At 34.3% G+C, this 14,079-nt stretch overlaps 1 protein-coding gene across 1 annotated transcript; it reads left to right on the top strand.

The window, feature by feature from the left end:
• The first annotated feature begins 9,578 nt into the window (after positions 1 to 9,578).
• On the top strand, positions 9,579 to 13,839 carry LOC109212419. Its single transcript, XM_019376061.1, has 3 exons — positions 9,579 to 9,804; positions 12,841 to 13,040; positions 13,195 to 13,839. The coding sequence occupies exons 1-3, from the start codon at positions 9,715 to 9,717 to the stop codon at positions 13,451 to 13,453; spliced, it is 549 nt and encodes a 182-aa protein (XP_019231606.1). The 5' UTR covers positions 9,579 to 9,714; the 3' UTR covers positions 13,454 to 13,839.
• The last annotated feature ends 240 nt before the right edge of the window (positions 13,840 to 14,079 follow it).

The following is a 14,079-nucleotide window of genomic DNA, read 5'->3' on the forward strand; positions in this document are numbered from 1 at the left end:
GGTGTCATTGGATCCTAAAAATAGTCAGGAAGCAAAATAATAACTCATATTTATGGCAAAACAATAAAATGTTGAGACAATGAATGATTCTTTGGATAAGACTTAACTCTTTTAGTACTACTTGAACTCTTATTTGGTGTGTTGATATCTCTTAAAAAATATTTCTTTCTTAAAATTTCAGTTTCCAAAACATTATTTTTATAAGAATGCAATTGAAAATATTATTCTTAATTCAAAACTCATTTTAGTTGGCTATCTAAAAATATAAAAAATTCTTTAGCTAGTGAATTTTTTTACTCCATTTTGATATTTGACATTAACCATGTTAAATATCTGAGTTATTTGAATTATATGTAAATAACCTTAACATTTAAACCTTCTAAATAATTATAGATAATCGTCGGATATTAATTAAGAAATACTACATAAAAAAAGACTAACATTTTCTCAATTCTTATAGTGATAATTTTATTTTTGCACTATTCTAATAGGTGTCATTGGAACCTAAAAATAGCAACAAAGTAAAATAATAACTCATATTTATGGCAAAGCACAAAGGTTGACATGATATAAAAGATTCTTTGATTACGACGTGACTCTTATACTACGACTTAAACTCTTATTTGGTATGATTTTATCTTTTATAGCATATTTCTATTTTGAAATTTCAATTTCTAAAATTTTATATATATATAATAATAATTATCTTTATAATGATGCAAGTGAAGATATTATCCTTAATTTAAAATTCACTTTAATCGGCTATTTAAAAATTTAAATGATTCTTTGGCCAGATTTATTTCAGTATGACTCCACTATAAGTTTATAGATATCTCTAGCCCCAGAATTTGAATTTTTAATACCCTATATATACAAAAATTTTGTTTTTTGAATAACTAAATGTTAAATTAGTTAATTATTATCATAAAATATTGTATATATTGTCTTAAAATTGTCAAGTAGTTTATTTTTCGATATCATACTTGGCTTAACCTCAATGCAAACTACTCAAAATTGCATTCCGATTCAAATTCGAATATCATATCAGTTTGTTAGTAATAGTAATTTTTTAAAAACGGCACGTAATGTAAATTAAAAAAAAATATTGGAAGATATCCTTATCTTATAATCTATGTATTTGAGTTGAAAAAAATATATTTGAAATCGATGAGATTAACTTTCAAATCTTTTATACTCAATAAAGATGAAACATAGGAAGAAATTTGTTGTCATCTTTTATTTCTCGTTTTTAGATCTTTCTAACATTTTTTTCAATATTTATTTTCTTTTATCTTATTTTTTATGTCATTATTTCTTTTGTTACAAAAAATTAATTTATTTCACTATAAAAGGATGAGTTTTAATAAAATTTGTCTACATATGAACTTTAATTATATTTTTAGTCTTTGGTTGAAATTATTTCATATTTTTCTTTTGGCTTTATCTAATCAGCCTAAATAGGTGCTTACTCCACCACTTAAATTAAAAAATTGAATGATATGTAATTTATATATAATCCATATATAATATGTGTATAATCGTGTGTTGTTGGTATATCATCTATTTATATTAGCTATAAAAAGTAAATAATAAATATGACCAGATATTATGTAAATATTTCATAAGATTTTGATTTTTTGAGTTTATCCAAGATATAACTTCTATTATAATAATTTTAAACTCTCTACTAATGTTCAAAAATATCTTATCTTTGAATTAAAAAAAGTAAAGAGTTTTTTCGAAATAATTTGTTTACATTAAAAAAAAAATATTTCACGTCATACCAACTTTTTCTTTATATATACTCTTTGTTACACTTAAAAATTGCTATAGAAACTATCAATTAGAAACCAATTTATCTCTTGTTGAGTTTGAAAAAAAAACCTTTCACATAATCTAATGATTCAAAACTAATATTCTTCAACGAAAAAAATATTATGCCCTTGCGATAGTGGCTTGACTACAGCTAAATGAAGGGGTTTCAGCTTATACCCTTCAATTCCTTGAATGTGCTAAATTGAAATTAATGATAGCAATTGTATAGCCAAAGTTTTGTTATTTTGTTTGATGTCCATTTATGCAAATTGACTCTTCAAACAAATATTCTTCAAGAAGAAAAAAGAAGCAATTTTTTTTTTAATATTGATTGATTTTGTGACATTTCTTTCTCCAGCATGTATGTTTACTTTATTATATATGTAAGTAAACTTTTATTTGGTTTTGTAAACTCTTTTTTTGTTATTTAGATAAACATAGACGTGTACCCTATATATTACATTTATTTTAAAAGACTTTCGTTTTATTCAAATCTAGCTACAGTGTTTCAAAGAACTATACTTATAGGATTTTAAATGTGAAAGAGTTTTATAGTTATATGGAGTAGTTTTTTTTTTTGCTAGAGGCGAAGTAGTATTTAAATAATTATAAAAAATAACAAAAGTTCCTAACATGATTGCATATGATCATTAACCGAATTAAGTATGATAACATAATAAAAAAAAAAAATTTTATTTTTAATTTAAATTCGAATTTTAGAACTTTATCTATAAATTCAAAATTATCTTTTAATATATATATATATATATATATATTATATTATATTTTTATTTAACTAAAATAATCAAATATAGAATAAAGTTACCATATACTATTGATATTTATTAGCTTGCCACTTGGCTTAACCATAATGTCAATTATATATGGTAACTTTTTTGCTTTAATATATATATAGAGATATAGATGTTTCGTTTTCCTATATCCTTCATGAAATTTTTCACATCCTAGCCCGGAGAAACTTGCGGTTTCGATGCAATTTAGGTATTTCTTTTATAAATCTGATCTCACCTTTTTTTCTTTTATTACAAAAAAGAGCTTTTGACAATGTCGTTTGATATATTGGTGTCCATCGTTGGAGTTATTTTTCTTTTTTATATTTTCAGAATCATTCAGATGTTTATGAAATGCTGAGATGACACTGTACATTTACTTTTAGAGCCCGTTTGGATTGGCTTGTTTTAAATGCTTTTAAGCCAAATAGCTTTTAAGCCATTTTGTAGTATTTGGAATAAAGAGGGTGTTTGGCTAAGTGTCACGACCCCATTTCCATACCCGATCGAGATGTCGCCTCTCGTGAAGACAAGGCCAGCCAACTAACCCAATTCATTTCTTTAACAATTTTAAAACATAAATGAATAGATAAATACAAGTTAACGACATAATAAATGGTATTTACAACCCAACTCAACCCGACCGGGGTGTCACAAGTCACGAGCAACTAAAGAAGTATGAACACAACTACAGGGCCAACAATATACCAAAATAAGATCTGGAATCAAAGGACGAAGTCCGGTGCCGCGAACGCTGGCGGTCACCTTGCTCAGCTACAATAGAAATACCTTCAATCCGCTAATAACCCGCTGCCGGGTGAACGATACTGCAACTGCACGCGAGGTGCAGGGAGTAAAGTGAGTACTTCCAACTCAGTGAGTAATAGAAGTAAATAATAACTAAGCAGCAAGAAATCACGTAAAACAACCAACGGGCTGTACAGAAGCCGGGTACAATTTCTGAGAAAAACAGTGAAATCAGAGAACTCTTTAGAAATGTTTCGGCTCAGATCAAATCTCTTTTCGAAAATGGTCCTTTCAATAATTACGAAAACTGTTCAAAATAGTTAGTGCTGATTAACACAGAAAATCCGCCCCTCGGGCACAAATACTACATCATAGCAGGTAAAAATGCAAATAAGTATGCAAGATGAGCACATAAAAGTTCGCCCCTCGGGCATGATTTTCGTTACTAGTCAGTCATTGTTACCTGACCGGTCAGCCATTGTTACCTGACCCAATGCGTGTTTCAGTGCCATTGTTACCACTGGTCAGCCATTGTTACCTGACTGGTCAGCCATTGTTACCTGACCAAAACACGTATGACAGTGTCATTGTTACCACTGCCCAATTCTAAATGGGTACCCGCGCTCACTGTGGGTGTGCAGACTCCGGAGGGGCTCCTACAGCCCAAGCGCTATATCATCATAAGGCCTGAAAGCCTGCACATATCAACATGAGGCCTGAAAGCCTCCTCACAATACACTCGAGGCCTGAAAGCCTCCTCACATCACTCAGCATATCCTCACATATGGCCCTCGGCCTCAATCAGTCCAAAAATAATCATAAGCCCCTCGGGCATTAGTAAAGAAACAATAATGCTCAGCTCAAACAGTAGTTCAAATATCAGTTAAAACTCAAGGTTGAGTAAAAATATAGCTGAGTTCATGAAACAGTGTAATGACATTGGACTGAGTTCAAATAATATTTCAAATAGTGAGTAAAAACAGTGATGATAGCTCATAGGGAGTTCAAACAGTCGGTAATAAGCCTCAAATATGGCAATAAGCCCAAGTCATAGTGAAAAACAACAAGTCATAGCGAAATACGCGGTAAATCAACAACCGGGACGGACCAAGTCACAATCCCCAACGGTGCTCTACCCCACGCTCTCTATCCGGCGTGCAAGTCACCTCAATATAGCACTATGGGTGCAAATCCGGGGTTTCAAACCCTCAGGATATCATTTACAATCATTACTCACCTCGAACCGGCGAAATCTCTAGCCCGCGACGCCCTTGCCCCTCGAACCGGCCTCCACGCGCGTCGAATCTAACCAAAATCAGAGCGAATACATCACAATATGCCAAGGGAACGATGCCCAATCGAAAACAATCGAAATATATCAAAAATCTCGAAACTAGCAAAACCCGAGCCCCGGGACCGCTTCTCGAAAAATTATGAAACTTACATTACCGGATTCCTTGTCTCGCCATGAGTCCGTACATACCAAGAACTCCCAAATCCGAGCTCAAATGACCTATCAAATCCCAATTTGAAATATAAAAACTCAAGCCCTAGCTCTTCCAATTTTTTTACTCCAATTTCCATGAATTAAAGGTTGATTCTTCAAATAAATAGCGTTTCTAGGTCACGAGACTTACCTCCAATCGATTCCCGTCAAAATCCTCTTCAAGTCCTACCAAAAAGCTCTTGAGGTGGTTCAAAAATGGAGGAAATATCAAATGGGTCGCAGATGAAATGTCCTTAATTAACCCTTCTGTGATGCCCAGTTCCTTCTATGCGAACGCGAGGGTCCTCTCGCGTTCGCGATGAACAAAATTTCCACAGACCAATTTTTACTCTACGCGAACGCGTAGCACCAGACGCGAACGCGATGCACTCCCAGGCCCTCTTACGCGAACGCGACATCACCATCGTGAACGCGATGAATAAACCAAGCTGGGCCCCCAGACTCCTCCTACGCGAACGCGGGGTCCCACCCGCGAACGTGATGACCAACAGAAACAGGCCTACGCGAACGCGACCTATGCCATGCGAACGCGAAGGCAAAATTATGCCTGCAACAGCTGCTGAAAATCTGCAACACTCCAAGTCAAATTTTCTTCCGTTTGATCACCCGAAATCACCCCGAGGCCCCCGGGACCTCAACCAAAAATACCAACCTACCCCAAAACATCATACGAACTTGTTCCAATCATCAAAACACGCCTAACAACACTGAAATCATCAATTCACATCGGATTAAAGCCTAAGTTCTTCAAGAACTTCCGAAACACGCATTCGATCAAAAACCTAACCAAACGACGTCCGAATGACCTGAAATTTTGCACACACATCACAAATCACATGTCGAAGCTACAGCAGCTCTCGGAATTCTATTCCGACCTTCGGATCAAAATCTCACCTGCCAACCGGAATTCGCCAAAATACTAACTTCGCCAATTCAAGCGTAATTCTACACCGGACCTCCAAAAATCAATTCCGATCGCACTCCTATGCCACAAATCATCCCCCGAAGCTAACCGAATCACCGAAAATTACATCTGAGCCCTATAACTCATAAGTCAGCGTCCGGTTGACTTTTCCAACTTAAGCCTTCCTTAAAGAGACTAAGTGTCTCATTTCTTATCCAAACCAATCCAAATCAACTCTAACAAACCACATACCGATAACGAAACATGAAGAAGCATAAAATGGGGGAAACGGAGTAGTAACACATGAGACGACGGGTCGGGTCGTCACACGAAGCTTATAAGTTGGTCAAACTAGTTTATAAGCACTTTTCGGCTTATCTACGCGTTTGGTAAAGTTGAAAGTGCTTATAAGCCAAGTGCTTATAAGTCAAAAATAAGCCAAAGCCATAGGTTGGTCACACCCAGAATTTTTAGCTTATAAGCACTTTAAGTTTGACCAAGATCTTTACTATTTTATCCTTAAAATATTTATTTTTTTTTACTTTCTTTTTTTATTTTCAATTTTATGTTTTATGTTTTTTCGTTTTTCTGCACCAGCTACCCGTCTCAACCCCCAACCCTACCCCCACCCGCAATATTTTTTTTCAACTTACACATTTTAAGGTAAAAGCCTTTTTTATGCAAGATGAGCATGGTTCTAAAACATGGGTCAAGTTGAGCGGGTTGAGTTATGACCCATTGTTTAGGGGTAAATTTTAAAAATTGCCAGATTTACAATTGGTCGTTCAAAAATAGCCTAATTTCAAAAGTAATCGAAATTTAGACACTTTTTATATAAAGATAAATCTGAGCGAAAATACTGTTCAAAACCCGGAAAATACTCCAGTATATTATGCTGGAGTTCCAGCATATTATACTGGAATTCCAGAATAAGTATGCTGGAACTCCAGCATAATATGATGGAGTTCCAGCATAAGTACACTAGAACTCCAGCGTAACGATTAAACATACACTATAGTTCAGTCTCCTTCACTAATAATTGGTTTGCATTAAAAAAATAGCACCCGCAATCATTAAATTATAGATCCGCCCCTAATTAGACCTTCAATATGAACGGCATAACATATAAACGACCTTATAGGCCAATCATGTATATTCTTTAATAATTCTCCAATATTTTTCTTTATAAAAATTCAAAAACTTTTGCAAAGATTAAGCTAATAAAATTTTGAAAGATGTCAAAGGGGTGTAGTCTCATGCCTCTAAAATTAGAAAACAAGACAAGAGCCCGTTTGGATGGGCTTGTTTTAAGTGACTTTTAAGTTAAAATAGCTTTTAAGCCATAAGTTAGGAATTCTAACTTTTTGTTTTTGGTTTGTTTTTGTCATTTTAGCTTAAAAATAAGTGCGTAAAAGTACTTTTTTATTTTATTCAAACAGTACGAAATGGCTTAAAAGCTATTTTAACTTAAAAATACTTAAAACAAGCCAATTCAAACGGGCTAAAAAGAAACCAAGATTAGTTGGACGCTTCTTTGCACCCGGTGGGACACACGTGACCACTTTACTTTTCCTTCACCGGAACCGTGACCACTTTATTCAAAAACGAAAACAGTAACTTTCTACAACTAAATTTGTAAGGATGGTGAAAATTTATTCTCATTTAATGATCATACGATATTATTAAATACATGCCATGTGTTTGCACACATATTTCTTTAATTTAATCACATTTAAGTAATATAATGTATTTTACCAACAAAAATTATAGAGAATTTTTTATAACAAATACTAATTTATAATCTCATAAGAAAAGTTAACTAACTTGATATCATTTGGTCAAATTACGGAATAACCTAAATCCTATAGCTGGTTTAGCATTAGGGGTGTGCATTCGATTTATCGATTCGATTTTGACCCTTATCGATAATTACATATCGATTATCGATTTGTACATATGCTTATCGTTATCGTTTTAATAAGGTTTCGATTTTTTCGATTTCGATTTATCGATTTTGGGGGCCTATCGATTCGGTTATCGATTACACCAATAAGAAAATTTGCGGGATTCCACGGAAAGTATATCGCTATAAATGCGTCTAACTAATATGGACAAAAAGAAGCTAAAACAAGACGAACACCATTTATAATATAAAAATTGTGTCAACAAGCACATGCAACAAAACTAAAGTAAGGGATCAAATATATGCCACCAATACTCCAACGGTATAAAAAAAATGAAACAAAACAAAACATATCATCACGGCTAATTCTGTTTTCCAGTAATTTGAACTTCATTCCCTTGATCTTTAAATATGATCATTCCTTAAATGTGGTAGAGGAAATAATAGGGTAAGGGACTTAGGGTAAAGGAAAGGGTATAGAATAGGAAAAATAATATTGTATAGCCGCTTTCAAAATAGTAGCGGAATATATATATATATATTCTGTATGTTATATTAATCTACACAAATAGGTAATTACTCATTTAACAAGTATCTACAGTCTAGGGGTGTGCACCTTTACGTACCCCTTTTAGTTCGGTAGTTCCCGTTAGTTTTCCGACCCCCTATCGTTAACTACTTATCGATTATCGATTTGTACATATGCTTATCGTTATCGTTTCAATAAGGTTTCGATTTTTTCGATTTCGATTTCGATTTCGGTAACAAATAATCGATTCGATTTATCGATAAACCGATTCGAATGCACACCCCTAGTAACCACTTTAATAGTTGGAATACTAACTTTCTAACATGTATTGATTAATTTATATACCATTTGATTAGTTGTGGATTGTTCGGCATCGAATTGAGGGTTTGAGCACAATCTTGGACCGGAAAGTAGGCTTTAAGACGAGGTAAGTCTCTTTTCTAACCTTGTAAGAAGGAATTAACCCCATCGGTAAATTGATTAATATGTGCTCCTAATTATGGGGGCTACGTACGCACGAGGTGACGAGAGTCCGTACGTAGCTACTAATTATGCTATTGTCCGGGTAGTCTAGGACCCATTCATGCTATACTTACAAATGTTCGCACCCTACTTATTAACTTAATTGCTTAAGTCACTATTGAAATTTTTATAAAAGAATGTAAAAGGGTAAATTTCACTTACTTGAAGTTGTGAATGGGACACTTGACTGTTATTGATAATTTGTGTTNTATATTCTGTATTTTATATTAAACTACACAAATAGGTAATTACTCATTTAACAAGTGTCTACAGTCTAGGGGTGTGCATTCGATTTATCGATTCGATTTTGACCCTTATCGATAATTACTTATCGATTATCGATTTGTACATATGCTTATCGTTATCGTTTCAATAAGGTTTCGATTTTTTCGATTTCGATTTCGATAACAAATAATCGATTCGATTTATCGATAAACCGATTCGAATGCACACCCCTATTTAGCATGGGAAGGAATATTGCTGCAAAGCTCTATATACCGCTTTTTCCTAGTGTATAGCATGCTAGAAAGAGTAGAGAAATATAAAAATAAAAAGTAGTACTATAAGGGGTTGTTTGGCTGGAAATAAGTTATTCATGATTAGTTATCCCATCCTTTCACGAATATAAAAAATACTACAATTCCGGAATAACTAATCTCAAAATTAGTATACTAGAATTTTATACCAACCAAATATGGAATTAATTCATATCAAATTTAATTCCGAAATTAGTTATTCCTTTATCCTCGTACCAAACGAGCCTGAAGAATCAGCAAAGCTTAGCAGAGTATACAAAGCAGAAAAAAGAATAAAGTAATTTGGACATCTTCGTAGAAGTCTCCTTTACATAGCTTTACTTACTCAACAAGTACCCCATTAGTTCAAATACTCCCACTTTATCTAACATTCTTTTATATAGTAATAAAAAAGTTAAGCTATTTTGGTTGCAGAGAGGGAAAAAAAAAGAAAGAAAGAAATAAAGTTGGTAATCGGAAGATGGCATCAACGCTGTTGCTGGTAGTGGTTTTTGTGTTTGATCTGATTGCTTTTGGACTTGCTGTTGCTGCTGAGCAGAGAAGAGCCACTGTGAGTTCTTATTTAGCTTTCACTATCATATTATATGTATATTGTATTGGGAGTCTTTGTATTTTGAGTTAGTAAATTGAACTCCATGCTCAAATTGTTACTAGCTATTTTAGGGTTACAATATGAGCAGTCGTTATGAAATAGCACAAGCAAGCCTAACCCAGGTTGAGGATAGTTGGATACATAGTTTCTACTTTTGAGTTGATGTCCAGGGAAGGACCCAGAAGTTGATTTAATAAATTTAAAAAAAAAATGGAAAGAAAGTTTAGCAGAGAGGTTGAAGGGGTTCTTTTGAATTTTGAACAAGCAGGATCATGCCCCTCTAGAAACAATTACTGGCCTAGTACATGCTTCTGCTTGTTGTTGTCCATTACACCCCCTGCCAGTATATATTAGTGTGTGTGTATTTATGCATAGAAAACAAAGGTGGATCCAGGATTATACTTTATGGGTTCTAAATTTTAGGATAATGATATTAGGTGATAGTAACTGGGTTCTAAATTTATTTTTTGTAAATATTTAGTGAATTTCTTAATACGAATACAACATTCGGACTAAAGCTACTGGGAACCTGTAACTTACCTTTTGGCTCCACCCCTGATACAAAATCTGGGACAGAGGAACAATGTTGATGAGAGTATGAAAAAGGCTGTAATACTGTGTAAAGTCTGTTCACCTCGTTTGAGGTTGTTTTGTTATTTGCGGATGTGCATGACTAGATTGATCCGGTATATAGATGATGGTGGATTTGGCAAGCAAGCTGAATTGATTCTTATATTGCCATCTCTAGTGATTTATACTTGTGTTAGGTTAGCTCCAAAAATTTAAAGCACACAGAGAAAAGGAGAACAAGATAACATTAGATAATCTACCAAATTATAGTCTTATTTTTATCAGAAGACTTATAAATAAGAACTTTTACCATGTTTATCAATCAATGGATTAAATACAATGCAATCCAAACTTCTTGGGTTTGGCTATATAAGTCCTCTATGTATTCCGCTATGCTTGGTCTCATTTTGTTTGCTAGTAAGTAATGTCTTCAAGGCAAATTGAGGTGTTCTACAGCTGAAGGTTTTCTAATTTACACTTACCCGTATACACTTATCCCTACCTGGATCTAGTGTAAGCATAACGACAAGAACTAAGGTTTAGTCTGACCAGTATTGTTTATATGGATCCTTGCTTTCATTATGTTTTATTCCTCACCAAGTCTGCGTTGATTACTAGACAACTTCCCATGCATGTGATCTAAGATCTACCTCTTTCCTTTTTAGTACCATAAATTTAGTGTCACGCCTATAGATTGATGCATTTGGAGGTCTATATAGGATATGACTAAATCATATAACCTTCTCTTCTACTCTGTGTATGTTACTTGCAACCACCATCCAATGTGATCATTTCTAATTTTGTCCAATCTTGTACGACCACACATTTATAACGTTGCTGATCTCGTAACTGTTCTTGATACCTAGCCTTTCACTTGGCTAGGTTTCTCTTTGTTCCAGAACACTCTATTTTAATCCTTTGTGCTACATATTCATGTATTGTGCCAACCTGCTTGAAGATTGAGCAGACATATCTACATTGTCTGTATTAAGTGCCACGTTCCGTTCCAATATCACTTCACCGGCATACTTTTTATGGGAGTTAAGCTTGCAGTACATATATTGTATCTTACTTCTTCTATCCTAAAACTCTTTACTCTTTATAGTACTTCTTCTTAACAAAAGGTACTCTAGCTCTGAGATAGTGCATGTTTAAATATTCACCATAGATCGGTTTACATAAAACTTTGGGTATATTGGTGCATTCTCAGTACATTTTGAGAACCCAGGGTCGGTCCATTGTTCCGTAATTGGAACAATTGTGTTAAATTAATATTTCAATTTCTGACCAAATTGAAATTTCTTTGGATGAGTCAGACCAATATGAGGATTAAGAAATTAGAGATGACAGCTTGTTCGATTTCTAGTGCACGTTGTACCAGTAATTCTTGCTCACTTTAGAATATACTAGGATAATAGTCTTCAGATGTATGTTCATCGAGCATCGTTTTTTCTTTTATTGCATCATAGTTAATATTATGTACCTTAACACAAAAATGAGTCCTTGCATTTTTCAACAGTAAGTGCCAATGAAAATGTGAAAAGCCGAAAACTTTATGGAGGAAATTAAGTTTAGAACAAATATTTTTCCGGCAACTAGCTCGTTTGTTGTTGTTATGTATATGCTGAGGTTTACTTATTGGAAAAAGAACTGCATATGCTGAAGCTTGTCATGATATCATGTCAATATTGTAACCCGAATGAAGGTGTTGGTGACTTTGATGCCTTTGATTATGTCAATAAAATATTTAAATCTAGAAGCATTATGAGCACAGTCACATTTTTATCTGGCGGACAGTTTGTAAAGAGAGGAACTTGAAATGCTTTGAAGATAAGCACAGTCATATCCAGAGGATAAATTCAACAGAATTTTCTTGTTTTACTTTGGTGTAGAATGGAACTTGCAAATAAAGCTGAATCTATTTTAGAGCCCTTAGAATCCCTGTAGATTTGATAGGGATATGCTTTTGTCTTCACACTTTTGGCACAATGTACATAATTCCAGCAAATTCTTAGTGCTGTTTATGAATAAAAATTTACCATGTCAAAAATAAAATAAAAAATATAAGCACGTGAACAGAATTGTAACTGTGACCCGAGATAATTTCACATCCAGCTTCTTGGATTAAGTTAATCGGTTGATCCTATCTCAGAAGGAGTGCTAGATATATGCATAACTCAGCTAATCTAAGGAGGTTGTTTGGTTGACTCTTTGAGATGGTGGCCTAAGAGGAAACTTTAGGAGATCTCCGAGCAGTGAGAAGACGTGATTGATAGAAATCAAAATGTGTGCTAATCGCTTATGTTTAGTTTAATACGAAGACATTTCTGACACAACTCTTTTGTCTATAAGGTTATTTAATCTTTGTAGCATATATTGTTAGTAATTTTATAATAAAATTAACTTTTTGGGTTCTTTTTTCAGGCAACTATCAGGAAAGATGCAGAGTATAATTACTGTGTGTATGAATCAGATATTGCAACTGGCTTAGGTGTGGGTTCATTCTTATTCCTTTTGGCTAGTCAGCTAATCATAATGTTGGCAAGCCGATGTTTATGTTGTGGGAGGGCGCTGCGACCAGGAAAGTCAAGAGCATGGGCTATTCTTTTATTTATCACCTGCTGGTATGTTTCTCCTTAAACATGGTTCATGAGCTGCATTTTGGTGTTTGCTAGTCGGAGTAGGGAAATAAATAATTTCGCTGGTGTGTAAGAATCTTGTCTAATATGTGAGAATCAAATTTATCTCTCTGAACATATTTGTTTCTGGACCTTTCAGGGTCACCTTCTTTATTGCTGAAGTGTGCTTACTGGCGGGTTCCGTTAGGAATGCCTACCATACAAAGTATAGGACTTACTTGACACAACATCCTCCGTCCTGTGAGGTTTTGAGGAAGGGAGTCTTTGGTGCTGGCGCTGCTTTTATTGTTTTCACAGGCATTGTCTCTGAGCTTTTCTATGTCAGCTACTCCAAGGCAGATGAAGGATCCATTCCTCCTAGAATGGATGGTGGCATAAGGATGAACGCGTTCAAGTGAACCAATTGAGGAGAAGGAGACATTGGTTTTACACTCACAAAACTTTTCGCTGACCATGATGTGTGCAATTATGAAAATGTGATGTTGGTTATGTGCTATACATAACCCTGATCGGTTGGTGATTTGCTTCAACTGAGTTAGTGATTCTAATTATGTGTTGTGACTTATGTGCATCCTTCATCATTATCCAAAATTGTTGAGTAGGGATATAGATTTAGATAGGTATTTGTGTGCTACTTGTAAGTTCTATTATACAATGTTTTGCTGGGGCCTGATGAGGAAAAACTGTGATGTCCACCTTAGAGACAGATTGATTCTACTATTCCTGCTGCCATTTTCCATTCTGTGCTAGCATATTCATTACGATCTTGGTTTTCTTGGACTTCTCTGATTCTGCTGTTTCTGGTTCATATTTTCTGCTGGAACAATTAGAATAGCATGGAATTTCCTTGACTTTACTTATCTTTTTCTGGTTGATTTCCATTACTTATTTTGTGTACTTTACTCATTGGCAGTTTTCTGTTTCTAGTTTATTTCCAAGTATAGGGCTTTCCTTAAAGGCAAGGTTACTAACTTTTCGGAAACAACCTCTCTTCCTTCGTAAGGTTGGGGTAAGGTCTGTGTAC

The sequence above is a fragment of the Nicotiana attenuata genome, unplaced genomic scaffold, assembly GCF_001879085.1.
Source record: "Nicotiana attenuata strain UT unplaced genomic scaffold, NIATTr2, whole genome shotgun sequence".
Classification (NCBI taxonomy): domain Eukaryota; kingdom Viridiplantae; phylum Streptophyta; class Magnoliopsida; order Solanales; family Solanaceae; genus Nicotiana; species Nicotiana attenuata.

Excerpts from the sequence above, each read along its gene's own strand:
- LOC109212419 (XM_019376061.1), top strand. The coding sequence starts at position 9,715 with ATGGCATCAACGCTGTTGCTGGTAGTGGTTTTTGTGTTTGATCTGATT. Across the intron at positions 9,805-12,840 it reads CTGAGCAGAGAAGAGCCACT|GCAACTATCAGGAAAGATGC; the intron begins GTGAGTTCTTAT and ends TTCTTTTTTCAG. Across the intron at positions 13,041-13,194 it reads CTTTTATTTATCACCTGCTG|GGTCACCTTCTTTATTGCTG; the intron begins GTATGTTTCTCC and ends TGGACCTTTCAG.